General features: G+C 37.9%; 1 protein-coding gene across 1 annotated transcript in view; it reads right to left on the bottom strand.

Moving 5' to 3' along the window:
- LOC128647449 (probable ATP-dependent RNA helicase DDX60) overlaps positions 1-25,733 on the bottom strand; it is a 1,088,706-nt gene that overhangs the window by 113,370 nt on the left and 949,603 nt on the right. The window contains exon 36 of the mRNA XM_053700235.1: positions 5,662-5,804. Within this exon, the coding sequence (XP_053556210.1) occupies positions 5,662-5,804 (143 nt within the window). The remainder of the gene's footprint in view (positions 1-5,661; positions 5,805-25,733) is intronic.

A 25,733-nucleotide genomic window follows, 5' to 3' on the forward strand; every position in this document is an offset into this window, starting at 1 on the left:
CCCTCCAGTAACAGTTGAAATTATAGAATCCAACTGAGAACCAAACAATTTATTACCTTGGAAAGAGAGAGAAAGCAAAGTTGATTTAGAAGTCATATCTACATTCCAGGATTTAAGCCATAAAGCTTGTCTAGCTAAAATAGCTAAAGACATATACCGGACATCAACTCTAATGATATCAAAAATGGCATCACAGACAAAGTTATTAGTGTGTTGAAGAAGTTTAACAATGCTATATGTGTTATGATCTGTCACTTGTTGTGCTAAAGCCTCCAACCAGAAAGTTGAAGCTGCAGCAACATCAGCCAAAGAGATAGCAGGTCTAAGTAGATTACCTGAACATAAATAAGCTTTTCTCAAAAAAGATTCAATTTTCCTATCTAAAGGATCTTTAAACGAAGTGCTATCTGCCGTAGGAATAGCAGTACGTTTGGCTAGAGTAGAGATAGCCCCATCGACTTTAGGGATTTTATCCTAAAAATTCCAGTCAATCAGATGGCACAGGGTACAATTTCTTAAACCTTGGAAAAGGAGTAAATGAAGTACCCAGACTATCCCATTCCCTAGCAATCACATCTGAGATAGCATCAGGAACTGGAAAAACTTCCGGAATTAACACATGAGGTTTATAAACCGAATTTAAACGTTTAGCAGTTTTAGTATCAAGAGGACTGGACTCCTCCATATCTAAAGCAATCAAAACTTCTTTAAGCAATGAACGAATAAACTCCATCTTAAATAAATATGAAGATCAATATCTGTAGTAGAATCTTCTGAACCGGAAAAAACCTCATCAGAAACAGATAAGTCAGAATGATGGCGGTCACCTAAAAATTCATCTGAAAAGTGAGAAGTTTTAAAAGACCTTTTACGTTTACTGGAAGGAGGAATAACAGACAGAGCCTTCTTAATAGAATTAGAAACAAATTCTTTTACATTAACAGAAACATCCTGAACAATAGATGTTGAAGGAACAACAACAGGTAAAGGATTATTACTAATAGAAACAGAATCTGCATTGGAAAGTTTATCATGACAGCTTTCACAAACTACAGCTGGGGGAACAGATACCACAAGTTTACAACATATGCACTTAACTTTGGTAGAACCAGCATCAGGCAGCGTCTGTCCATTAGAGGATTTTGATCCAGGGTCAGGATGAGACATCTTGCAATATGTAATAGAAAAAACAACATATAAAGCAAAATTATCAAATTCCTTAAATGACAGTTTCAGGAATGGGAAAGAATGCAAAATAATAAGCTTCTAGAAACCAGAAGCCATGAAAATAAAATGTTTAAATAAAGTGTGTAAAAAATACGCCCACATTTTTTTGGCGCAAAAAAATGTCTGAATACGCATGCGTAACAGAATACAACTTCCGGCGTAAATTACGTCGCCGGAAATGACAACATTTTTAGCTCCAAAAAAAGTACGCTCCAAAAATGACGTAATAAAAAGAAACATTTTCTGCCCCCGCGAGCCTAACAGCACGCAGGAAAAAATGGCCAAATGAAAATTTTTCAAGGTAAGAAAAAATAATTAAATGCATTATCCCAATAATGAAACTGACAGTCTGTATTGAAAAGGAATACTGATTATCCTGAATCAAGGCAAATATAAGTTTATAGACATATATTTAGAACTTTACATATAAAGTGCCGAACCATAGCGCAGAGTGTCACAAAGAATAACACTTACTTACCCCAGGACACTCCTCTACATGTAGTAGATAGCCAAACCAGTACTGAAACGAGAATCAGTAGAGGTAATGGTATATAAGAGTATATCGTCGATCTGAAAAGGGAGGTAGGAGAAGAAATCTCTACGACCGATAACAGAGAACCTATGAAATTGATCCCCTAGAGGTAGACCATTGTATTCAAATAGGCAATACTCTCTTCACATTCCTCCGACATTCACTGCACTCCGAGAGGAAAACCGGGCTTCAACCTGTTGCGAAGCGCATATCAACGAAGAATCTTAAGCACAAACTTACTTCACCACCTCCACGGGAGGCAAAGTTTGTAAAACTGAATTGCGGGTGTGGTGAGGGGTGTATTTATAGGCATTTTAAGGTTTGGGAAACTTTGCCCCTCCTGGTAGGAATGTATATCCCATACGTCACTAGCTCATGGACTCTTGCTAATTACATGAAAGAAAATAATAAACCCTGCGTCATTGAGGGGGAAGGAGGAGCAATGAGGGGTATCCTATGTGGGATCCATTGTGGGAAAGGGATCTGGGAGGGGGGTAGGGTATTGAAGGGGGCAACTACACTACAGAAAAAAAACGGTATTTTATTTTTTTTTTTTAAAAATTGCATAATTTGTAGCAAACTGAGTACTGGCAGACAGCTGCCAGTACCTATGATTGCGGCAAATAGATAGAGGGGGAGGGTTAGAGAGCTGTTTGGGAGGGATCAGGGAGGTTTGGAGGTAAGGGGGGATACTACCCTGAAGAAAATATATAATAAAAAACAAAAACAAAAAAACAACAACTTATTTTTATACTGACAGACTTTCTGCCAGTACTTAAGATGGGGGTGACCTTTGGGGGGTGGGGGAAGGAAGAGAGCCATTGAGGGGTCAGGGAGGGATCAGGGGGTGGGATGTGTCAGGTGGGAGGCTGATCTCTACACTAAAACTAAAATTAACCCTGCAAGCTACCTAATTAACCCCTTCACTGCTGGGCATAATACAAGTGTGGTGTGCAGCAGCATTTATCTGCCTTCTAATTACCAAAAAGCAATGCCAAAGCCATATATGTCTGCTATTTCTGAACAAAGGGGATCCCAGAGAAGCATTTACAACCATTGGTGCCATGATTGCACAAGCTGTTTGTAAATCATTTTAGTGAGAAACCAAAAATTGTGAAAAAGTTAATGATTTTTTTTTATTTGATCGCATTTGACGGGGAAATGGTGGCATGAAATATACTAAAATGGGCCTAGATCAATACTTTGAGTTGTCTATTAAAAATAAATATATACATATATATATATATATATATATATAAGGTAAGAAGCCGCACTCACTGGCCTTTTCCAAAGTGTTCTTTAATGAAATAAAGTGACGTTTCGAAACGTCACTTTATTTCATTAAAGAACACTTTGGAAAAGACCAGTGAGTGCCGCTTCTTACCTTTTATATTTAACCGTTGGCACCCTGGCGTTTGCTGTTGAGGTGAGAGTGCTCTTTTTTTGAATGATATATATATATATATAAATATATATATATATATATATATATATATATATATATATATAGTTTTGATAGGTAAATATATAAAAAAAGCTCTATTTCTGTTTAAATGTAGTGATGGCAAAAATGCTAAAAATGCTCTGGTCTTTTGGGGAATTTTTTGTCTGAAATGCCTGGTCCTTAAGGGGTTAAACAACTAATGCAACTTTAAACAGTACATATACATGTTATTCTCAGACTAATCTTTTCTTTGAATGCATCATTCTATCTAACACTTATTTAGTGGTTAAAGGGACATTATACACTAATTTTTTCTTTGCATAAATGTTTTGTAGATTATCTATTTATATAGCCCATAAAGTTTTTTTTTTAAATAAATGTATAGTTTTGCTTATTTTTAAATAACATTGCTCTGATTTTCAGACTCCTAACCAAGCCCCAAAGTTTTATGTGAATACTGTCAGCTACCCTCTCCAGCTTGCTCCTGTTTGTGTAAAGGGTCTTTTCATATGCAAAAGAAGGGGGAGGGGGAGTGTCTTATTTGCCACTTGCAGTGGGCTTTCCAGCTACCTTTTCAACAGAGCCAAACTGACAGCTTCTAAGTAAGTTTTTAAACAGTTTTATATTGGATTTTTATATCAGTATCTGTGCATCTTATTCTTTATAGTAGTGTCTATTACATGCAGTTATATGAAAATGAGTGTATACTGTCCCTTTAATGTCTCTTTAAGTAAAAAAGCCATCAGCATGCTAAGTTAAATGAAAATACATTCTGTCACTTTGGCTGTAGAACTGACAACAAACCCCAATTATAAGTTGAAGGATTTTTTGGAAAAAAATGTTTTTTTTCCCCCTATATTAAACAGCTTTAAAATGGCTGGGCCAATTAAATTGTTTTTTTTTTTTTTTTAATTTATGAAACTGAAAATTTAAACAGAAACGTTGTTCAAATGTAAACTATATATACAGTATATGTTCTAAAAAGAAGAAAATACATTTTTTGTTTGTGTGAGAGAAAGCAGCTCTGTTTGATGCCTGTCGCTGTGCTGTGATTAGGAAAACTAGGGATGGAGAAGAAGGAGCTGAGCACAAGGAGACAGATTAATTTTGGAAACAGCACCCTCACAACTAGCCAGAATAATAATGCCAAAGGCAGCTTCTTTTGGTGAAGGATATAATGTTTGGTGAGCACACCTTTGGGAGAAAATAGAGAAGACCAGCAATCATAAGCATTCTGTCTACTGATTTAAAATACTGACAGAATGGAGGAAATATTTGGGAATTACCATCATAAGAGTTCATTTAAAATTGTCAGTAGTAGAAAATTTATTTGAAGGTTGAGAAGTGCTTTAGTGAAATTTTTGCACAATGTTTTATTAAAAGCCTGGAACTAATGTCATGTGATCTGTAGATAGACTAATATAGGAGTGTACCTCAATCTGCGCTACATTACAAATGGAGCTATATAATTTACGCACAAGTGATATCGGGTTTTCAAAGCCATTTGGGTGCAAGTTAAATTCCGCCCATATTACTAGTTCAAAGTAAAGGCGAACGTGTGAGCGCTATCATGATTTACACTAGAAGAATTACCGTGACCTCACTGCAAAGGGCTTTAAAATAGAGATACATACAACTGCAAAGGGCTTTAACATCTCTAAATATTTATATATATATATATGTGTGTGTATATATATATATATATATATATATATATATATATAGAGAGAGAGAGAGAGAGAGAGAGAGAGAGAGAGAGAGAGATTTATTTATGTGTGTATGTGAGTAAATATGTATTTATGTATATATTTATATGTGTATTTACAGACATATAAACACATAAATACATATTGCCTGTTTTGAATCTATCCCTAATTGTAAGTTCAAACATTGCGGCACCCATCACTTTATAGAAACTTAGTGGAATTTAGAAAACCAATCATTTTCATAGTTAAATTACAGCAGAAGGGTAGAAAATAAATAATAAAAAGTACATTACAAAGTTTTTAAACTACGCATAATTAAACATTTTATATTACAATCTTTTTCTGTTTAATATCCATTTAAAGTGGTGACAGTTTGTGTATTTATTGTTAATATTTTTTACTCTAATAAATATGAGCATATTTTGGTAACCAAATTCTGTGAACACCTATATTGCAAGATCTCAACCCAGTCATATTGCCAAGTCATCCAGATAGTTTAACCAATACTGATTTCATTCTTTTCATTTACCTTTTTCACAGTTTTTTTTTCTTCTTGTTTTTTGTGACATAATATCAATTTTAAGTACCTCCTTTATTCCTTTGATACTAGTGCATTTTACTGGTGTCTTGTTTTTCCATGAGGAATATTTTGTTTAGAAAACACTTATTGCAAAATGTATTCATGCAAAATTTAAAATGATGATGTTGGGTTGATCATTACTTTTAATTTTTTTTTATAGACATTTACTTACATTATCCGGATCATCAGTATGAAAAAAATCATGATCTGTATTTCCAGACAGACATGCAAATGGTGAGATTGCACTTCTGCTTTCACTGCAATTCATCAAGTGATTTACCAGTTCTGAATCATTACATTCTGTGCCATCAAAACCTAATCAGAAATATTACACACAAATCAAAAACATAGAATTTGCATGTGACACTAAAATTCAACAAATATAAAAAAAAAAAAACAATTGGAAAGTAATTCAGTTATAAAGACTTGTCTCTTTTGTAAGCATACAACAATAAACTTCACAGCACCTTTGCACTGAAAAGCACTCTTTATTTCGACCATATTGGCGAAATACAAAAGTGCTGTACTGCCTATTGTGGGCTAGACTACGAGTGGCACACAATCTGTTGTGCATGATGATTAGGGGCTATTTTGTAGCTTGTTGCACGCGTCGGAAGTAGCACATGAATTATGAGTTGAAAGTAAATGCGTTCGTTTGAGCACAATCTAATTTAACACGCACTGGGTTAGCACGACTTCAGAGCTCGTTAACTGTTATGCAAGACAAAAAAGTGTAACAAAACACATCAAAATACATGTAAAAGTACAGTTACACACAAAACACTGTCTGATAAAATGTTTTTTTTTTTTTTAAATATTGCATTAAAAAGTTATAAGGGTTCAAATAAATGTGGCGTCAGGTATTAGAAAAAAAGGCCTGTAAAAGGCTTTAACTTAGTGATACTTACATACACATGTCTAAATATGTATATATTTATGTTTATATGTGTGTACATACGTATTGAAGTATTTTGAGTTTTACTGTATATTTACTGTACATATTTATTCTTCACTTAAAGGATAATGTACTTTTTTTATTGTAAATACATATTTCTATATATACCTATACCTGTATCTTTTTCCTATACAGTACAGTATCATATATATATATATATATTTATATTTAATAATAAAAGGTACTTTATTTTTATGTGAAGAACATAGGAATGTAAAATTTGTGTTTTGCGCATCATGTTTTGCGATTTAGATTTAAAACTTGGTCAGGTTGCGCACATGAAAACTTAGTATTCTTAAGGCACGTTATTGAAATATTACATATAGAATATTTATAAAAATTATTAAAAACAATTAAACATACTGTTAAAATTATAGATATATTCGGGGGGAGGAGCCTGCTGCGTGCGTGAGGATGGCAGCAGAGATGTGAAGCTCCTGAATCTACCCTGCCGGAATGAGAGGCTAAACTAATATGCCAAACTACTCAGGAGTCTATAGTGACAAACCTCCATACGTTTAAAAACAAATACTGAGGTTGGGAAATCACAAGCAACATCCCAGTAGTGGAAGAGATACATTTTAACAAATATGCAAACAACATTGTATCAGACTGGCCCCTAAGGAGAGATATGTACCTTGGAAAGGGGACGCTAAAACGAATTCAGCAGCGGTGAGAATCAGACCTGGGAACAGAGGTTGGAGAAGCCGAAAAGCCGGAAGCAACTGCAGCAATCAGGCTTTAACAGAAGCGCTGGCTTAGAGGAGGTGGTGAGCGAAATAGCAGCCGAAAATTACAACGGACTTAGCTGGAGGAAGAGCCGCCGAAAAGCAGATAGAGACAGACGCTGACAGGCACTGGGTGAACTTGGATGAAAAGGATTCCAACAGATACGGCTGTCTGGAGGCGGTGCGACTAATCGGGAGACAGAGCCGGAGGCAGTTAGTTGAGCTGAGTGGGAGAGGTAAGGCAGCCAACAACTCGGCACCGGAGCAAAAGGAAAACCGACCCAACCCAGGTGAGACCTAAACAGTCAGGCTGAGTTGGAGAGCGGCAGGTGGAGGAGGGGACCGCTAGAAAAAAAAAGGCTCTATAGACATCAGAGAGCAACACTGGGAGAGTAAGGAGAGCCGGAGGGGTGAGTAGCCAAATAGTAGAAAGCCCCAAAGGTACTCATTTGAGAGGGCTAAAAACGATAGCCCCTAAGAAATCATAAGGGAAGAGTTTGCAAGTAAAGAAAGAAAATGCAATAAGGAAAAGTGGGGAAAAAAAGGGGGAGAAAAAGAAGGAAAAGAGAAAGAATAAAGGTGAAAAATAGAGGAGAAAATGGCTGCCAAAAAAGCAACTAAATTGGATAAGCTAAACAGAAATAATAAATCCCCAAGTGTAAAAGACAACCCCTTTTTCCACAATCTGAGTCTAGAACAACATACTAGCCCTAAAAATACAGGGACAACAGTAAAAGATAGCTCAGCAAGTATGGACAAACAGATAACGATGGAGGAAATTAGGAAATTAGCAACAAAGGAAGATATTGCCTCAATAAAAGATTGTATTTTGGCAGAACTCTCTGAAATCAAAAGAGAGTTGAACGAAATAGGACAGAGGGTTAATACCCTAGAAGGCCAGCAGGAGGAGGCAGAACAATAAATGGCACATGTTAATGAAGTCATACTTGCACAAGCACAGCAAATAAATGATTTGCAAGATAAAATAACAGATCTTGAAGATAGGTCCAGAAGGGGGAACTTAAGGATAAAAGGCATACCAGAAGAAATTAAAACTGAGGACTTAAAACCCTTTGTTCAAAAGCTTTTTGCCACCCTGATACTGAACTCCCAAGAAGTGGACATAAAAATAGAGAGAATACATAGATTGTCAAACCAAGCAGTACCGGGAAGAACCAGAGATGTTAGACTAAATTTACAAGACTTTGCATTGAAAGAACAAATATTAAGAAGAGCTAAAAGAGAACATACGTTTAAATATCAACAACTAGAAATTCAGATATTTGCAGATCTAAGTATGGCAACTATGAAAAAAATGAGAGATATTAGATTCCTGACTAGATGTTTGCAGGAAAAAGGGCTAAGGTATAAGTGGACTTACCCCTTTGGGTTAATAATTTTTCATAATGGAAATACCCTACTCTATAAAAGGAAGGAGGATATCCATCAGATAAAAACAAAGCTACACCTGGACCTTGAAATACCCGCGGAATTTGAGAGAGAAGAACTAGACGAGATGAGACAAAGAACATTTGAAAAGGGGAACACCCTAAAATACAGGTGGGAGGAAGCCAAGAAGAAGAAAAAGAATGGACAGACAAACTAGCCTATTAATAGGAGGAGAAGAGAAATAGGAAAGCAAGAAAAAGAAGGACGTATGATAAATTATTAAATCCTTGGGAGATACTCCTGAGGAAATTATAGGGAAGGGGGACTTAATGATAATATATATGTTACATTTTTCTCTTTTTTTTTTTTTTTAATATCTCACGATTAGCACAATAACAGCTACACTGGCTATGCACCATATCCAACACTAACACTTTTGGGGTCCTATCCCCCTTACGCAGATACCCAGAGAGGGTCTTTTTAACATATTAGAACAGTTCCACATTTGGGGCTTTCACTACACTTATTTATGGTAAATTAACTTTACCACTGACACACTCATTCCCGATTTTTGTATTTAAGCCTGGCTCACTCACACTGGAGAGCCTTTTTTTTTTTCACAATATATACGTGTGTTCTCTCACATCAGACTGTGTCACCTCACTCTTCCCCCTTTTTTTTCTCTCTCACAATATATACATGTGCTTATTCACATCAGATTGTGATACTTCACGCCCTCTTTTTTTTTTTTTTTTCTCTCCCCTCTTTCTACCCCCTCCACGTGGGGAGAAGGGGATAGTTGGACATTATCCAGGTCCAACTAAGTACTTTTTTTTTTTTGCACAATATATTCGTGTGTTATTCACATTAGAGTGCATCACCTCACTCCTCTTTTTTTTTTTTTTTCCTCTCTCTCCCCCCTCTCTCCCCCATTTACACGGGGAGAAGGGGATAGTTGGACCCGATTCAGGTCCAACTAAGTACTTTTTTTTTTTTTTCTCTCCTTCTTTTCTATTAAATTAGAGAAGGAAATTCCGGCAGGGAGGAAGTTCTACTCCTTGGACCAAGCTTTTTTGTTTTTTTGTTTTATGAATGTAAATAGAAAATTTTATGTTATGTGTTATAAGAATCATTTATGGAGATGGGCTATTAGATATACAGGTATAAATGGAATGAAGGTATTATATGAGGATACTCTTGTAGGGAGTAGGGAACAGAAATGAAAGATATTCAGATTATATCCCTAAACGCTAAAGGGCTAAATACTCCCCAGAAGAGATCCATGGCTCTGAGGGAGATGGAGAAATTAAAGGGAGATGTCTTGCTATTCCAAGAGACCCATTTCAGAAGGGACAGGGAACCTAAATTCATAAATGATAAGTATAATGTATGTTGCACGGCCTCGGACAGGGGCAGGAGGAATGGGGTCGGTATAATATTTCATAAAAATATGAATTTCCAACTGAAAGAGAAGGTAAAAGATAAGGAAGGGAGATGCTTAGGAATAAAAGGGTATATCCAAGGCGAATTAATGACAATCTTCAATATTTATGGCCCAAATATAAAACAATATTTTTTTTTAAAAATTGATTAACATAGTATTGGACTTTCAAGAAGGAACCATGGTATTTGGAGGAGACTTTAATATCTCCCTAGATCCACATTTGGATAACTCTAAAAAAAAAATCTAGTATCCCTAAATATATCATAAAGCAAGTAAACAATAGCTTAGAACAGTTAGCTATATATGATGTATGGAGGTTGTTATATCCTACTCAGAGGGACTATACGTTTTTTTTGAACCCACATTTGTCTTATTCAAGACTGTATTATCTATGTATAAATTTAAAAGGGCTAATACGAATACAGGAAGCACAGATTCTGCCCATGACCTGGTCAGACCATGCTCCGGTCTAAAATTAAAATGGGGCCTTCAGGAGGAAAAACAGTATAATTGGAGATTGGATGATGCCATTTTGAAGAAACAGGAAGATAGGGAAATTATAGCAGGGAAAATAGAAGAATTTTTTCTCCTTAATAATATAGAAGATATAGAGGCAACTACCCTCTGGGATGCACATAAGTGCGTTTTAAGAGGTGAGCTAATTAACTTAAGGTGTATACAGAGGAGGGTGAGTGAAAAAATATTTAGAGAGATGATGGGAAAAATCCAGAATTTAGAGAAAAGGCACAAACAAGCACCAGATAATGAAAAATTATTAGAAGACTTAGGGAAGGAAAGAAGGAATATCCAGGAGTATTGGTCGAGCGTTAATAAGAGAAAAGCACTATGGCTGAAACGCAAGTTCTACATGGAACGGGACAAAAATGGTAGACTCTTAGCGAGGGCTTTAAAGAAAAAACAAATAAGCAATAGTATATATAAATTGATAAAGGAGGATAAAAGCTATTGTAAGAACCAACAAGAAATGGGCCAACAATTTAATAAATTTTATAAAAATTTATATAATTTAGAGACTCATCCTAGAGAGGAAATATTTTGGTCAAATTATTTCAGTGAGGTTAATATAACTAAGGTTACGGAGCAAGAAAATAAAAAACTAGATGAGCCAATCCAATTACAGGAAATTCAAGAGGCAATTGAGAGCTTATCAATAGGTAAAGCCCCAGGCCCGGATGGGTTCACGGCCCTGTATTATAAAAATTATAAAGATATCTTGGCCCCTTACTTGCTGAAGCTGTTCGATTCAATAGATAAGGGGAAGACATTTTCTAAAGAAATGCAGGAGGCAAGAATTATAGTGATCCCCAAGGTAGATAGAAACAAAGAGGAGGTGAAAAACTATAGGCCAATATCACTTCTGAATATAGATTTAAAAATATATGCAAAAATTATAGCTAACAGATTAAGGGCAATCTTAGAACGAATTATTCATTTGGATCAAGTAGGATTCGTCCAGAACAGGGAAGCAAGGGATAATATAATAAAAAATATACACCTTTTAGAATTTGTCCAAAAAGAAAAGATCTAGTCATCATTTATATCGGTGGATGCCGAAAAAGCATTCGATCGAATTAATTGGTCATTTTTAGAAAGCACCCTTAAAATATTTAATTTTAACCCATTAAGTATTAAAAGAATAATGGCGTTATGGGGGGCGGAGTCTGGCCACGCTGGATGATGGCCGCTGTCTAGAAAGGCTCCTTATACCCGTATAGGTTTTCAATACTATTATGGCATTATCCCTTTCCCTACCCTCCCCAAATTAAGAGGAAACTTTGGATATTACAATCAGGGACCTTCACCGCACCTAACCGGGAGCTCCTAAGACGGAACCACTTGGGCTACATATCAGAGACCGGGTGCGTGAGGCTGCTGTGCGCTATTACAGAACACATACCGATCCTGTATACGGACTGAACGTTCTGCCCCCGGCACTGTTGTAACACTGTGTCTGATGGGAAAGAAGGCTCCGGTGTGCTGTGTTCCCCGATAGTGAGTTACGGGGAGGCGACATAAAGGGCCAGTCGGCTGCTTGTGGAGGGATATTGGCCGACTCTGAATAGAGGCCCTCTTTGAGTATATACTTAGATACGCAGCAGGTAAGCAGTGTATCATCAATCCTAACACTATAGAGGCTGCCTTGACAGAAAAAAGACTCACACCCGGTGACACTAAGAGGGGTCTTAACAAAAAGTACTTGACACTAATGAATGCAAATAAGTGTGAATGCTCTCATGATCTAGGGGCCTAGCACGCATGTCTGGGACAGATTAGGAATAAAAATACATGTTCTGAAGTGAGTGAAACTAAACCTGACATGTATTAGATAAAAAGAGAGACCTAGAGGTTTATTCCATCTGCACTTCTTGTGTTAAGAAGAGTAAATGCACACAGTTATACAGCCTGAATCTTGGTGTGTATTTTTCTCTGAAGGGGAGTACAGCTCATCTCAGGCCTAGATTGGAAGGCAAACATATACTGCATGAGAAGATTGAGACTACTCTCACCACTTTTATCTGATGTGATGCCTAATAAAAAACAAGTTAAAGCTAATAAACCTCACACTTCTAAAACACTCAATCACTATTTGAAACTGGCAGAACACAGACCGGATATCTCCTCTGAGGACATGGCAAACACTCAGCCAAGAGGACTACAGGAATATATGCCACAGGCAGCATATATCACCAAGGGGGATATACAACATCTCTCCTCTAAGGAGGATATACAGGGAGTTCTTCAAGAAATGCGAAGTCTCTTCGGTGACCTTGGATCATAGGGTTTCTTCTTTGGAGACTTCGCAAGCATCTACCTCCTCTAAACTCCAAAACCAAGACTTGGAATTACAAAACCAGGCTGAAAAAGTTCATTCCCTCACAGAAAGACTTGAAGACCTAGATAATCGTTGCCGTCGCAACAATTTGAGAATAAGAGGTGTTACAGAGACTGTCCATCCCCCTGCAATTGAAGGGTATCTGCAGGCCCTGTTCAGGGTGATCAAAAACAACCCTCTGGCTGAGGAGATACCGATTGAGAGGGCACATAGGGCCTTACGACCTAAACCACCGCCTAAAGCCCCCCCCCCCAGGGACATAATAATTAAATTCCTCAGCTACAAAGATAAGGAGGAGATTTTGAAGCATGCAAGGAAACTACATCCCATTCTCCATGTGGGAGAGGAGATACAAATCTACTCGGATCTCTCAACGGTGACCCTGCAGAAGAGGAGGGAGTTATCTCACATCAAATCTCATCTTAAGAGGAATGGACTTCAGTATAGATGGGGCTTTCCCGTGTCGCTGATAGTTACGCATCAGAACAAAACAGTCATTTACCGACCAGGTATGGACCCGCAAGGGTTTTATAAAGAACTCTCAGATCTCACCTGCAATAAATCTACTCATTCAGGGAGCCCAGAGAAAAACTCACTCCCTGCTGCCACTTCTCCTCAAGAATCTCAAACACACACCTGAGTGAAACCTGTTCACTCATGGCCATTATGACTGATCTACTGCTGGTTTGTCCTCTACTAGTCATAAAAATGATCCCTGCTGGACTATGCAAACCCTTATGATACTAAGTATTGATTAACCTGATTATCATAAGAGGCTCTGTTCCATGACGGTATGTTTATTTCACTCTTGTTGACTCTTTAGACCTAAGGGTAATATGTTCACATAGAAATGTATGTTAATTTAAAAGGTCTGTTTGTTGCTTCCTCGTAAGGTTTTAGTGGCCTCATATATTGTTTTAGTTGAGCTACTCAGGGTAATTCACCTTAGGGACACAGGTGGCTGGCTACAGCTCTACCACACCACACACTGTGTTTAAGATATGTGTTTTTGGAGTCGAGCTTTGACCGACTCCTAATATGAACCCCTACCCACCATTCACATCAAGCGCAGCTGTAAGGATCATTATAATTTTGTCTTTTTAAGCAAGCCATGTTGGGTTATTGCGGCAAAAATGCTATACTTGTCTGGATACACCTCCTTCAGTTGTAAAAACTAACCAACATCATAAATGGTAGACAGATAGATCACGATATCACACAAACACTGCTACCTATACTCCCCTTAGGTCACTGGCTGACTCTCAAGGTACACAGAAGAAACCCTTTGGATATCAAACTTATGTTAAGGGGAATCCTGAAATAGAGTTTTATTTCTGTTTGTTGCAGTTTTAGATTGTTAATGTTGATTAGTTTAACCTATTTTGAGAGTTTTTACTTGAAACACGCAGCTTTGGCTTCTATTATGATTGTATATTATGTGCCCTCTTCCTCTACATCTCTATCTCGCCTTAACTTCATATTCCCTTCCCAAGAGTATCCATTCATATTTCCACCTCCTCAGAGGTCCCTTTCCATGCTTTCCCTACCCTAACCCCCTTGCCATACATAACTAACATGTAAACTCACTTTAAAATAAACCTACTACGGGTATACTACCCCTTGTGTTCTCTTTCTATATTTACAGGATAATTTAACTGCTTTTGCTGCAGCTGCTCTTGACAAAGCGGCAGTTGCAGATTCTAGCTACTTTTTGTATTGATACATACGTACTTCTTCTACTAAAACTTCTCTTTTATATCCCTCTCCGACTTTTCTCTCTCCCTTTTTTTTTTTTTTTTTTTTTTTTTTCTCTTCAACATGTTCTCCAAAAACAGTAGATTCCAGGACCACTCGATAATATTGACTTCCATAAATGCCAAAGGCCTTAATAGTCCGGGGAAACGATCGATTGCCTTTCGGGAACTCAACAAATTGAACAGCCACATATTAATGTTACAAGAGACGCACTTTCAGAGAGGCAAAGAGCCCAAATGGCATAATGCACATTACCCCACAGCCTTTTTTGCCTCAGGCCTACATAAACGAGCGGGAGTCGGTGTGCTTTTCCATAAAAATCTCCCGATACAAATTTCACACATTGATAGAGACCCGGAAGGGCGATACCTACTGCTGACGGGCACGCTTTACGGACATTATATAACACTTCTAAACATATATGCCCCAAACCAAGGACAACCCTCTTTTTTTTAAAAAAAAATGGCCAATCTAATTCTTGATCACGCCCAAGGAATTACTTATATAGCGGGGGACTTCAATATTGCCTTAGATCCAGTACTAGACTCCTCCAGAGGATCCTCTAACACCCCCAAATCCTCCTTGAAGTCTATCAAAAACACATTACACACCTTAAAGCAGCATGACATTTGGAGGACACTACATCCCTCTGATAGGGATTACACGTTTTACTCTAATCCTCACAATTGCTATACAAGAATTGACCACATACTTACTGACTCACATGGCCTAAATATCACTACTACTTGTTCAATTGGTTCTATCACATGGTCAGACCATGCTCCTGTCACTTGCCAGATTCTATGGCCAGATATCCCAGTCTCCACTAGACTTTGGAGGCTGGATGAATCCCTTCTGGATAACAAATTAATTATCACAGACATACAGAAACAGCTTGCAGAATATTTTGAGATTAATTTGCACTCAGCATCATCACACCTATATGAATGGGAGGCACACAAGTCTGTTATTAGAGGGCTATTTATTAAACACAAAGCAAAATTGTGCAGAGCTGCTAAAGAAAAACACTCTGATTTACTTGTACGGATACACACTTTAGAACAGGAACACAAAAAAGATCCCCCCGACCAGGAACTTAACAGCAAACTAAGGGAAGCTAGATTTGCACTTAAGAGCCACCTCACTGAGATACAACAGCAAAACGCATTATACCTGAAACAATATTACTTTGAAGGAGGTAATAAGCCTGGGAAAATTTTGGCCAGAAACCTTCGAAGGAAAAGTCTAAATACACATGTACACTCTCTTACAACTTCTGAGGGATTGGTGGACAGGGAGAGCCTTCAATTTGCCTCTACTTTCCGTGACTACTATAGTAGACTGTACAATCTATCCACAGATCACCCTTTTAATAACACAACCCCCCTATCAGAATCTATTAGCAACTACTTTACTAACCTAAACCTCCCGACTCTAGATAAAAACGCAACAGACACCTTATCTACCCCTATATCCCTAGAGGAAATCGTAAATGCCATCAAAGAGATGCCCTCAGGCAAGAGCCCGGGCCCAGATGGCCTTGCCGCCAGATATTACAAGACATTTCGGGAGACCCTCGCTCCCCATATGCAATCTTTGTTCAATAAACTCCGTGATGATCCGCTACTCACTGAGACATTATTAGAGGCTCATATCACGGTAATAGCAAAACCAGGGAAACCTGCGACCACTCCAAGTAATTTTAGACCCATTTCCCTTATCAACCATGACATGAAAATATTGGCCAAGGTTCTTGCTAATAGGCTTAACAAATATATTACAGATCTTATTAGCAATGACCAGGTGGGTTTCATTCCCAAGAGAGAGGCTAGGGACAATACCACCAAAGTTGTCCAACTTATTAATTATGCGAAAACATCTAACATCCCAATGGTGCTCTTCTCCGCAGATGCGGAGAAGGCTTTTGATAGGGTGAGTTGGCCGTTTCTCTGCCACACAATGAGTAAAATGGGAATACCCAAGGAATTCTTAAATATGACAATGGCACTGTACTCTAGACCAAACGCAAAGGTTAGAGTGAATGGCACACTGTCCAAAGGGTTTAACATTAGCAATGGTACAAGGCAGGGCTGTCCGCTCTCTCCTCTATTATTTGCAATGTCTATCGAGGTCCTTGCCCAAAAGATTAGGCAAAACCCGGGAATCTCAGGGATTAAATTGGGGGACACAGAATACAAACAGGCACTATATGCGGATGACATTCTCTTCATTTTAACTAAGGCAGAATCATCAGTCCCGGAGCTTCTGAGGGAAATAAAAGAATATGGGGCAATATCCAATTTTCTTTTAAATCTCAACAAATCCGAGCTTATGAATATTAACACACACACCCAACACATACAACATCTTAAAAATACCTGCCAAATAGCTATAGCTAAAGACAAGCTTAAGTACGTAGGGATATGTATTACACCCTCCATATCTGATCTTTATAAACACAACTATATACCCTTGAAAAAGGACATAGAGAGAGATCTGTCTGCTTGGAAAAACAAACCCTTATCCTGGCTGGGGAGGCTGGGAGTTATAAAAATGAATATCCTACCACGGATCCTATATATCATGCAGACTCTACCTATTCCTCTCCCTGATGACTATCTCAACCAAATACAAAAACTCATTGACCAATTCATATGGTCGGGTGTTAGACCGCGAGTCCCAAGAAAAACTATGTACCTAACAAGGGATATGGGGGGACTGGGTTTACCAAATTTAAAAGCTTACGGGAAGGCTATAGCTTTACAACGGATAGTCGAGTGGTCCCATAATACAGAGGACAAGGCTTGGGTGCGATTGGATCGCAACATTTTTCAGATTAATAATATGGGTACACTAGCTTGGACCCCACCCCCAGATAGGCCTAAATACTTAGCTAAATATTTGATCCCTACTGGAGTATTGGCTGAATGGGATAAGATGATCGCAACCTCTACCCACATCTCGTCTAAATCCTCGCCTCTGACTCCCATAATTAAAAACAAAGACCTTCCCTATTACAAACTAGGCCAACGCATCAAAAATCCATATCACCTTAAACAGGGCTCAATACAATTTGCAGTTGAAAATAAAAAGTTTAAAAGTCAGGCAGACTTAAAGGCCGAACACAGTGAAATTTTCTCTTCTTGGTTAAACTACAACCAATTGCTTCATTACATATCATATCACAAACACAAGCATGACTTGGGAAGAGAACTCACCCCATTTGAGAAACGTTGCATATCATCGACAACCCCCAGACACCTGATATCTCTATTGTATAAGCTTACATCCATTACGGACCCATCGGTCCTTCTGTCCTACACTTTTTCCTGGAAAAAGGAGTTAGACCAAGACATCGGTCTGGAGGAATGGAGGGGGCTTTTTTGCTCACTAAGCGCTCCTCGGTATCTGCGACCGTTCAGGAAATCCACCTGAAATATTTATGTAGGTGGTATCTCACTCCTACAAGGCTTCATAAAATATACCCCTCCTCTAGCAGTCTCTGCTGGAGGGGCTGTGGAGCTGAGGGATCATTGCTTCACATCTGGTGGTCATGTCCTGGACTGCAGCCATTCTGGACAGCAGTTTTTTCCAAAATTTCGGATATCCTACACATTGTGATCCCTCAAACCCCTAACAGCCTCTTGTTCTGCTCTCTTCCCAAAATAAAAGATAAAACTAAATTAGCCCTCCTGCTTATAATGTTGACAGCAGCCAAAAAACTCATTCCGAAGAGATGGAAATCCCCAGAAATACCAACGATGGGGGAGTGGATACAACTAGTGTCTGATCTCCTTTTGCTGGAAAGATACCACTATCTTAAAATCCAAAAGCTAGACATTTATAAAAATTTATATAGAAAATTGGAAATTCTGTTTTAAGTGGGCCCCGCCAACGTTTTGGGTGGGACCCTTATTGCCATTGTATTGCTCTATTTACATCAATAAAGCTTTTTTAAAAAAAAAAAAAAAAGAATAATGGCGTTATATACAGTCCCAACAGCTAGGATTATGGTAAATGGAGAATTATCTAATATTTTTGATATATATATAATGGAACTCGACAAGGGTGCCCCTTATCGCCAACGCTATTCATACTATCTATAGAAATCTTGGCAGCTCGCATTAGGCAAAATAAGAAAATTAGAAGAATTAAAATTGGGGATAGCGAATATAAGGTTTCACTATTTGCAGATGATATCCTCCTGTCCCTGTCGGAACCAGCCAAATCAATCAAAGAACTTTTGGAAGAATTCAAGGTATTTGGGCTAATGTCAAATTTCTTGGTTAATACAAATAAATCGGAAATAATGAATATTAAGAGGGAGGAAGAAATTATGATGATAACTCACCCGTTTAAAGAGGTTGAGGCAATAAAATATCTAGGGGTTTACTTGACTAAAAATGTAGGAAAACTATTTGCTCTTAATTATATATATCTCAAGAAAACCATAACAAATGATCTTCTATCCTGGTATCCTTAAAGGATATCATGGTTGGGGAGAATAAATATTATACAGATGAATGTTTTACCTAGATTTTTGTATCTGTTACAAGCCCTGCCTATCCCCATAGCACTTAATTATATAGAAGACCTACAAAGAATAATTAATAATTATGTGTGGGGAAAAATACAACCAATAATAAGTAAAGAGATCATGTACAGGAAAAGACAAGAGGGAGGGATGGGACTCCCTAATTTAGCCAAATATAGACTTGCTTCAATTCTACAAAGAGTTATAGAATGGCATATGAAAAAGGAAGTTAAAACCTGGGTAAAATTGGAGGGGGAGCTTATAGCAAGAAAGGTGATAAGTAATCAATGCTGGGAAAACCCAAGAGATAGATCTACCAAGATAGAGAGTTATAGTATTATTAAAGAAACCTTTAAGATATGGGATAAGATAATAAGGAAAAAAGGGTAACATATCATCTATCCCCTCCCCCCTACTAGATTTAGTAGAAAATAAAAAATTCTTGGAGGGACATTTTAAAGGGGATAAGGAGGAAAATAATTATAGAATAACAGACCTAATAGATAAAGGGAAATTACGGCCCCAGGAAGAATTACAGGAGAAGGGACTTAGGGGAGTAGCAGATTGGTTTACATACTCACAGGTTTATCATTACATATCGACAAATAAAGAGAAGGATAAGATTCTCAGACCATTAACAAAAATGGAGAATATGTGTAATTCTAGAATGAACATAAAACATATCCTTTCTAAGTCTTATAGGATATTACAAGAAGGGGGAGAAGGTCTCCCGGCATATATCAAAAGCTGGCAATTAGAACTAGGGGCGCGATCCGATATAGATCGCAGTTTGCGGCGCAAGCGAGGGAACCGGCGTCGCCCGCAGTTTCAGCTCGCAACTCGAGCCGTAAGTCTCACAAACCAGCGATGTCCAGAAATCTGCGCAAGTACAAATTTCTGGCGTCGCCAGTGACTTGCGCCACGTTAGAAACTGCCGGCGCCTATAAAACCTGACTAAAGTCTAAAACACCCGCACTGTCTAACACGCCTCCCTAACATAGCCCGACAAGTCTAACACGCCTCCCTAACATAGCCCGACACGTCTAACCCTCTATCCGCTATCCCCCCTCACTAGCCTAACAATAAAAAAGCTATTAACCCCTAAACCGCCGCTCCCGTACCCCGCCGCAACCTAATAAAGTTATTAACCCCTAAACCGCCGCTCCCGTACCCCGCCGCCAGCTATATTATATCTATAACCCCCTAAAGTGAGCCCCTAACACCGCCGCCATCTATATTAAAATTATTAATCCCTAATGTAAGCCCCTTACACCGCCGCCATCTCTATTAAAATGATTAACCCCTAATTTAATCTACCTACCCCGCCGCCAGCTATATTATCTATATTAACCCTAAGTATATTATAGTTAATATAGGTATTACATTATATATATTAACTATATTAACCCTAATTATATTAGGGTTAATATAGTTAATATAGTTACTATAGTATTTATATTAACTATATTAACTCTATCTAACCCTAACACCCCTAACTAAATTTATATTAAATTAATCTAATTCATTTATAAACTAAAATATTCCTATTTAAATCTAAATACTTACCTATAAAATAAACCCTAAGATAGCTACAATATAATTAATAATTACATTGTAGCTATGTTAGGGTTAATATTTATTTTACAGGTAAATTGTTAATTATTTTAACTAGGTATAATAGATATTAAATAGTTATTAACTATTTAATATCTACCTAGTTAAAATAATTACCCAATAACCTGTAAAATAAATCCTAACCTAAGTTACAAATACACCTACACTATCAATAAATTTAATAAACTACAAACATCTATCTAAAAATACAATTAAATTAACTAAACTAAATTACAAAAACAAACAAACACTAAATTACAAAAAATAAAAAAAAGATTACAAGATTTTTAAGCTAATTACACCTATTCTAAGCCCCCTAATAAAATAATAAACCCCCAAAATAAAAAAAATTCCCTGCCCTATTCTAAATTAAACAAATTTCAAAGCTCTTTACCTTACCAGCCCTTAAAAGGGCCTTTTGTGGGGCATGCCCCAAAGAATTCAGCTCTTTTGCATACAACAAATACAATCCCCCCCCATTACAACCCACCACCCACATACCCCTATTCTAAAACCACCCAAACCCCCCTTAAAAAAGCCTAACACTACCCCCCTGAAGATCTCCCTACCTTGTCTTCACCACACCGGGCCGAACTCCTGATCCGATCCGGGCGATGTCTTCCTCCAAGCGGCAAAGAAGAATTCTTCCTCCGGCGATGTCTTCCTCCAAGCGGCAAAGAAGAATTCTTCCTCCGGCGACGTCTTCCTCCAAGCGGCAGCAAAGTCTTCATTCTTCCGGCGGCATCTTCAATCTTCTTTCTTCGCTCCGCCGCCGCGGAGCATCCATCCAGGCCGACGACTGAACGACGAATGAGGTACCTTTAAATGACGTCATCCAAGATGGCGTCCGCCGAATTCCGATTGGCTGATAGGATTCTATCAGCCAATCGGAATTAAGTTAAAAAATTCTGATTGGCTGATTGAATCAGCCAATCAGATTCAAGTTCAATCCGATTGGCTGATCCAATCAGCCAATCAGATTGAGCTCGCATTCTATTGGCTGTTCCGATCAGCCAATAGAATGCGAGCTCAATCTGATTGGCTGATTGGATCAGCCAATCGGATTGAACTTGAATCTGATTGGCTGATTCAATCAGCCAATCAGATTTTTTTAACTTAATTCCGATTGGCTGATAGAATCCAATCAGCCAATCGGAATTCGGCGGACGCCATCTTGGATGACGTCATTTAAAGGTACCTCATTCGTCGTTCAGTCGTCGGCCTGGATGGATGCTCCACGGCGGCGGAGCGAAGAAAGAAGATTGAAGATGCCGCCGGAAGAATGAAGACTTTGCTGCCGCTTGGAGGAAGACGTCGCCGGAGGAAGAATTCTTCTTTGCCGCTTGGAGGAAGACATCGCCGGAGGAAGAATTCTTCTTTGCCGCTTGGAGGAAGACATCGCCCGGATCGGATCAGGAGTTCGGCCCGGTGTGGTGAAGACAAGGTAGGGAGATCTTCAGGGGGGTAGTGTTAGGCTTTTTTAAGGGGGGTTTGGGTGGTTTTAGAATAGGGGTATGTGGGTGGTGGGTTGTAATGGGGGGGGGGATTGTATTTGTTGTATGCAAAAGAGCTGAATTCTTTGGGGCATGCCCCACAAAAGGCCCTTTTAAGGGCTGGTAAGGTAAAGAGCTTTGAAATTTGTTTAATTTAGAATAGGGCAGGGAATTTTTTTTATTTTGGGGGTTTATTATTTTATTAGGGGGCTTAGAATAGGTGTAATTAGCTTAAAAATCTTGTAATCTTTTTTTTATTTTTTGTAATTTAGTGTTTGTTTTTTTTTGTAATTTAGTTTAGTTAATTTAATTGTATTTTTAGATAGATGTTTGTAGTTTATTAAATTTATTGATAGTGTAGGTGTATTTGTAACTTAGGTTAGGATTTATTTTACAGGTAATTGGGTTATTATTTTAACTAGGTAGATATTAAATAGTTAATAACTATTTAATATCTATTATACCTAGTTAAATAATTAACAATTTACCTGTAAAATAAATATTAACCCTAACATAGCTACAATGTAATTATTAATTATATTGTAGCTATCTTAGGGTTTATTTTATAGGTAAGTATTTAGATTTAAATAGGAATATTTTAGTTTATAAATGAATTAGATTAATTTAATATAAATTTAGTTAGGGGTGTTAGGGTTAGATAGAGTTAATATAGTTAATATAAATACTATAGTAACTATATTAACTATATTAACCCTAATATAATTAGGGTTAATATAGTTAATATATATAATGTAATAACTATATTAACTATAATATACTTAGGGTTAATATAGATAACATAGCTGGCGGCGGGGTAGGTAGATTAAATTAGGGGTTAATAATTTTTATATAGGTGGCGGCGGTGTAAGGGGTCAGATTACGGGATAGATAAGGTAGATGACAGCGGTGTAAGGGGTTCTAATTAGGGGATAGATAAGGTAGATGGCGGCGGTTTTAGGGGCTCACAGTAGGGGGTTAGTTTATGTAGATGGCGGCGGGGTCCGGGAGCGGCGGTTTAGGGGTTAATAACTTTATTAGGGATTTCGGGGGGGGGGGATCGCGGTTGACAGGTAGATAGACATTGCGCATGCGTTAGGTGTTAGGTTTATTTTAGAAGATCGCGGTTGACAGGGAGATAGACATTGCGCATGCGTTAGGTGTTAGGTTTATTTTAGCAGCCAGTTTAGGGAGTTACGGGGCTCCAATAGTCAGCGTAAGGCTTCTTACGGCTGCTTTTTGTGGCGAGGTGAAAATGGAGTACGTTTTCTCCATTTTCGCCACGTAAGTCCTTACGCTGCATATTGGATACCAAACTGCGCTGGTTTGGTATACCTGCCTATGGCCCAAAAAACTACGGGCGACGGCAGAAATATACGCGCGTAACTTCTAGGTTACGCCGTATATGTGATACCAAATCAGCGTAAATATTGGCGTCGCCGGCTTTTGCGGGCGACGCTTTATATCGGATCGACCCCTAGAACAGGATATAGATCCAAAAGTTTGGACAAATATATTCCACCAGACGGTAAAATCTTCGATCTCACCAAGAATGTTGGAACAAAATTTAAAGATTTTAACAAGATGGTATCTCACACCAACCAGAATAAAAAAAATGTGACGGTGTGGGAATAAGGGATCCCTATCTCATATTATGTGGTTTTGTCCACATATAAAGGTTTTTTGGATAAATATATTACAAGTCATAGATAATAGGGAGGATAAGATTAAATTGAATAACTTCCTTACGGCCATCTTAAATAATTTAAATTCTAAATGGGACAAACCCAGAGCATATTTATATCAAATTATGCTTAATAGTGCAAAGAACCTAATTGTCTCAAAATGGAAAACATCGATATTGCCCACAAAAGAAGAATGGTTCAAAAAAGTGAATGATAATTTGCTGAATGAAGAATATTTTTTAGCAGAAGAATAACAGGCAGGATATACCCCTAGAAGCAAAGGTGATTGGGAAAAATTATTAAGGGAATCTCCATCTCCCCAGAGCAATGCATGTGGTTAAATCGGAGTTGGGATAGGTAATACCTAATAGCATTAAGCAAATATCTAAAGAGTAATGTTGAGATTCTTATTGTGTTTGTATTGTTTGTAACATCGGAAACGTGTGTTTTGTGTTTATGTATTTTGATAAAATAAAAAAATAAAATTATAGATATATTCTATTGCTTATTTAGAATATTTTACAGTACGTTTACTAATTTATTTATTTATTTATTTTTTTATTTTTATTTTTTTTTTCAAAAAGCTTTATTGAAGTGAGAAAAATATACAGGGTCTTGCTGAGAGTAATCACATAATACTTCTCATCAAGGATATTGAAACAGCAAAACAGGAACATGTACATAAAAATATTATACACTCCTAAGTGATTGCGATCCCGCTCAAATGATCCGCGTCATGAGCGAGAAATCAGAATATTTGTAATTTTCAATAATTTTATAAGCATTACATATAACAGCAATACATTTCGAAACAGAGGTGCTTCATGAAGAGTAATGGAGAGAGAAAAAGGTAGTAGTTAAGAGAGGAAAGGGTGTTGAAGACAGTGGAAAGGGGAAGAAGGGTTGTTCTGGGGGGGGGGGGAGGAGGGGGGGGGAAAAAAAAAAAAAAAGGGGGGGGGGTGTTTAGTCTAAATTGTGCCGAGCCAGATCGCTCTTATCAGCTCATAGGTATCCAGTCTATGTGTCTTTAGATAGTGATATCTCTCAAGCAGAAGAACATTTTCTACCTGGGATTTCCACTCTACCACTGTAGGTGGTTCCTGTGTTTTCCACCGTTTAGGGATCAACTTCTTGGCGCTCGTGATTAGAATCAACAGTAGTGCTAGGTGCGCTTGACTCTGCATTTTTGGTATTGACAGAAATAGTAGAATTTCCGGTGAGTTAGGGATAGTTAGATTTAATAACTCATTGATTTTATCAAGAACCCCTGACCAAAATGACCTCAGTTTAGGGCAGTACCACCAGATGTGTAAAAGCGATCCTTGCTCCCCGCAGCCCCTCCAACATGTGGGGCTCAGTGTAGGGAATATTCTGTGCAGTCTAATGGGTGTCATGTACCATCTGCTGAGGAATTTTATATGTGTTTCCTGTATGTTCGAGGACACTGACGATCTCTTTGTGAGTCTAAATGCTGCCGACCAGGCCCCAAAGTCTACCTCAGAGCCCAGGTCCGCAGTCCAACTTTTTACATAGGTTGGAAGTGTGTTGTTCTCGCGGAGCAGTAACATTCTATATAGCAAAGAAATAAAGTGTCTCAATACTCCCACATTGACACAGAGCTTTTCGAAGGAAGTGAGCTCCCTACCCATCTCTTGTTTATGGTTATGTCTAGATATGTAGTCTATTAGCTGATTGTGATGTAGCCATGAGTTGAATAGAATGGGTTGACGAGTTTTCAACTCGATTTGTGAGATTATTTTACCTTTGTCTACTACTCCACACACAGAGCCTACTTT

This window comes from Bombina bombina, chromosome 2 (assembly GCF_027579735.1).
Source record: "Bombina bombina isolate aBomBom1 chromosome 2, aBomBom1.pri, whole genome shotgun sequence".
Lineage (NCBI taxonomy): Eukaryota > Metazoa > Chordata > Amphibia > Anura > Bombinatoridae > Bombina > Bombina bombina.